Source organism: Dipteris shenzhenensis, chromosome 4 (genome assembly GCF_047967505.1).
Source record: "Dipteris shenzhenensis isolate YYH24624 ecotype China chromosome 4, Dip_SZ_1.0, whole genome shotgun sequence".
Lineage (NCBI taxonomy): Eukaryota > Viridiplantae > Streptophyta > Polypodiopsida > Gleicheniales > Dipteridaceae > Dipteris > Dipteris shenzhenensis.
In genome coordinates, this window is record NC_141599.1 from 33,027,012 (window position 1) to 33,031,130 (window position 4,119).

Below are 4,119 nucleotides of genomic sequence, written 5' to 3' on the forward strand. Positions count from 1 at the left end.
TCCGAAAGAGGGGAGGAGAATAGATCGGAAGGGGGGAAAGGAGATTGAAGACGAGAGGTGGGGAAGAGAAAGAAGTTCCACGGGACACAGAAAACCTTCCAATACCAAGAAGATGAAGAAGAAGAAGCAGTCAGTAAATCTAGGAGTGAATGGGCATGCATATGTAATTGATTTGCATCGGATAACGTTTGAGATTGATTGAATGAAATCTAAGCGTCCAATTTCTTTCAATCGTCCTCACAATTCTCTGGTTAAGAGAATAGATAGAATAGATGCCAATAAACGTGTAAACGTCAAAGAGTCCCTTGAGCCTATCTCATGTAAGACCGAGCGATAGGACAAATACTCTCCAAAATGTACATCTAACATTGAGATTAGAAATTTGCACGCAACCCTCGAAGGGTTATGACTCATAACCTGAAATAGTGGTATTACTAATGAGCACTAATAAAGGAGTTTACATCACACGATAGCATAGTATAGCTACACTTGGAGAGACTTGAGAGCACAATAAATCTAGGACACAGCACGTCGGTAAGACAGGAGCATTTGCATGACTTCCTGGATGGTCGGCCTTCGTCTTGGATTCTCTTGTGTGCACTGCAGCGCCACACTTAACAGCTGCTTGATTTCATCCTCATGCTCATTGTACTCTTCACGCAGCTTCTCGTCCACTATATCCACTGTATTATCATCGTTAAACATCGATTGGACCCATTGCACTAGGGTCTTGCCTTCTTCGAAGCCCACCTCGTCCGTTGGCCTCCATCCGCTCACCAGCTCCATCAAAAGGATCCCGTAGCTGTAGACGTCACATTTCCTTGAAATATGTCCATAGCTCGCCAATTCTGCAACAAAAATTACCAAAATAACCGGAGAATCGATGAGAAGAAGTTACAACTCGCAGGTGGCTCACGAGACAGAATTGATATTAAGGCAGTGGGACTGGGTATTACCGGGTGCCATATATCCAATCGTGTCTTGCAAGTTTTGTGTATAACTAGATGTTGCAGTGGCTGCCATCACTTTGGCGAGACCAAAGTCTGTAATGCGAACCTGTTTGTCCGAATCGAACAGGATATTGTGAGGCTTTAGATCGCAATGAATCACAGGTGCAGGACAGTCGTAGTGCAAATACAGCAACCCCTGCGCAACGCCTATTGCAACTCCGAATCGGATCTCCCACGAGAGTCTGCATTTGCCGCCTTCTTTCGGATGTAAATGATCATTTAAATTACCATTCGGCATGTACTCTAGTATCAAAATATTGGTGTCCATCTGATCGGAGCAGTAACCGAGTATTCTAATTAAATTCCGGGCCGTCGATCCCACGGACTGCACCTCTCCGATGAAAGAACGAAGAGCGGTGGTGTCAAGCGCGAATTTCTTGAAAGCTAATGTTTTACCATCAGTCAGCATGCCTTTGTACACAATTCCTGTGATCCCAGCACCAATAATATTTTCCTCACTGAAATTGTTCGTTGCTTGCTGAATGTCTTTCAGTTTTAGTCTGAAAAACGGGCTTGCCGAGCGTTTTTTTCTGTGAACTGCCAAAAAGCAATACCCAATCCCTGCGATAAGCAAAACTGCAGCCGAGGTTACAACTGCCAACTGGATCTTTTCTAGCTTCGTCAACACGTCGGATGGCGAATTCTCTGCACATGTTTTATTAACAAAATGGCCACAGAGTCTGGGATTTCCGAGGAAGGATGCGAACGTCAAATTGCTGAAGACCCCTCCGTTAGGAACGGTACCTTCTAGATTATTATATGAAAGGTTGAGAAACAACAAAGCGTTCATGTCAGCGAACGAGGAGGGAATTGTACCGGAGAAGGCATTATACGACAAATCTAGCTGCTGTAGGGACTTCAGGCTTCCCAATTGTTTTGGGATGCTCCCGAGGATGGAATTATGGGACAGATTTAGCACTAGGAGGCTCAGTAGCGACGTTCCCAGACGCGAAGGAATAGTTCCATCTAAGTTGTTCCGGGAGAGGTTCAGGAGAAGAAGGCCAACGCAATATCCAAGCCCAGAGGGGACTGGACCGGAAAGTTTATTGTATGAAAGATCCAAAGTCTGAAGGTGGATCATAACGCTAAACTCTTGGGGTATAGGACCAGAAAGATTGTTGTTAGAGAGATCCAAAGTGTCGAACATTAGCAAGCTAGCCACTACTGATCGCTGGATTTGACCAGTAAGCAAATTGTTGCTGAGAGTGAGCGTCTGCAGCTTCGTGCAGTTGGAGAGTCCGGGAGGTAGGGATCCTGTGAGCCTATTGCTCTGTGCCTCTAAAACTCCCAAATTCGCTAAGTTGCCCACAGATGAAGGAATGGGACCCTGAAGACGATTGTTATGTAGGGAAAGGCCCAGTAACGCAGTGCAGTTGAACAAATAGTCTGGAAAATTTCCGGAGAAAAAATTGTACTCAAAGGTGGCAACTTGTAGTGGCGCGAGCAGACCCAGCTCCTGCGGAAGACTGCCCGTGAATTGGTTGTTGTTAAGGAACAGTTTTTGCATCAAGGTAAGGTTCCCGATCTTAGGTGCAATGCTTCCGCTAAGGGCGTTATGTTGCAAGTCCAACTGGATGATTTGCTGGGAGCGGAACAAGGCTTCAGGAATGGTACCTGTAAACAGATCCCAAACTGTGTTTAAAGAGAGATGTTCAAGATGTCCACGCAAGAAGGGAATCGCGTAAGATTACAACTGAACGGACGTACCTGAAATATTGTTGAAGCCCATTATCAGCAACGTGAGGCTGGAACAGTTTCCTAGAGATGCAGGGATAGAGCCCGTCAACACGTTAAATTCCAGCACCAGGACCTTCAACTTGGGCAACCGTGACCCAAGATCGGGAGGCATGTCTCCCGTAGAAGGATTGCTACTCAAATCCAATATAGACAACTCGCTGCAATTTCCCAGGATGTGGAGGATTTTACCAGTGAAACGGTTCGCTCCCAGCGATAAGTACTGAAGTTTGGAGAGATTTCCGATCTCTAGTGGGAGGGCGCCGCTGCCATTGTTTTGGAACAAGGACAGAAATCTGAGATTTCTGCAAAGGCCCCATGAAGGCGGTATCCCGCCAGAGAAATTGTTTGAGGGAAGACTCAGGAAATTCAGCATGGAGCAGTTGCCTAAGCCGGAGGGGATAGGGCCTTCAAGGTGGTTTGCACCGACATCGAATTCAGTCAAGGTGGTAAGGTTTCCGAGGCCGGTGGAAAGCAAGGAGCCTGTGAACAAGTTATGGGATACGTTAAAGGTCTGCAACGAGGGGCAGAGGGAGAGTTCGGTCGGAAGGGGACCGGAGAAAGAGTTAGAAGCGAGGCTGAGAAAGGAGAGTTGAGGAAGGCAAGACGGAGGGAGAGTGAGGGGGCCAGAGAGGTAGTTATTGTCGACGGAGAGGAATTGAAGAGAAGAGAGGTTGGCAATGGAGGAAAGAGGGAGAGAGCCAGAGAGGGAGTTATGGCTGAGGTCGAGAAAAGAGAGGGAGGGAGGAAGGGAAGAGGGCAGGGAGGAGGAGAGGTGGTTGTTGGAGAGGTCGAGGGAGGAGAGGTTGTGAAGGAGGGAGAGCTTGGGAGAGATGGAGCCTTGCAAGGATTTGTTACTGAGGATGATGGAGATGAGGTGGTTCTTGGTGTTGCAATGCAAGCCTGCCCAAGTGCAAGGGGTGCTGCTGTGGTTGGATACGTCCCAAGAGGCGAGGGAGTGAAGAGGGTCGCTGGTGATGCCTTGCTTGAACGCCCTCAGCACCTCATGCACCACTGAGCTGCTGGTGCTGCTACTACGTACACTAGTAGACGAGCCTTCTGATACGATAACTAGAAGAACAACACATTGAAAACAACACACAAAACGATTCATCGCATTGATCTCAACAAGGTGCTCGCTGCTAGTACTGCAGTTCTTTCTGTAAACCTTGAGCTCCCAGACCTTAAGTAGGCCCTTTCGAACTTTCTTTGGAATAAAAAAGTCTCCCTCGTACTCGAAGGACGCATCCACATTGTTTCAAGGTGCTGCCGTTCTTTTGAAAAAACTTATCCTCACGAGCGGGCTCTGAACATCACTGATCACTCTAGCGTAAAGGTGCGGGTACTATGGAGGGCTAACTTTTTAGCACTAATC

At 47.3% G+C, this 4,119-nt stretch overlaps 1 protein-coding gene across 1 annotated transcript; it reads right to left on the reverse strand.

The window, feature by feature from the left end:
* Positions 1 to 516: 516 nt before the first annotated feature.
* Positions 517 to 3,858, reverse strand: LOC147902742 (uncharacterized). Its single transcript, XM_087373936.1, has 3 exons — positions 2,718 to 3,858; positions 957 to 2,624; positions 517 to 848 (listed from the first exon to the last, which is right to left on the reverse strand). The coding sequence occupies exons 1-3, from the start codon at positions 3,856 to 3,858 to the stop codon at positions 517 to 519; spliced, it is 3,141 nt and encodes a 1,046-aa protein (XP_087230062.1).
* Between the last annotated feature and the right edge of the window lie 261 nt (positions 3,859 to 4,119).

Excerpts from the sequence above, each read along its gene's own strand:
- LOC147902742 (XM_087373936.1), bottom strand. The coding sequence starts at position 3,858 with ATGAATCGTTTTGTGTGTTGTTTTCAATGTGTTGTTCTTCTAGTTATC. Across the intron at positions 2,625-2,717 it reads GGGCTTCAACAATATTTCAG|GTACCATTCCTGAAGCCTTG; the intron begins GTACGTCCGTTC and ends ATCTGTTTACAG. Across the intron at positions 849-956 it reads GATTGGATATATGGCACCCG|AATTGGCGAGCTATGGACAT; the intron begins GTAATACCCAGT and ends TTTTTGTTGCAG.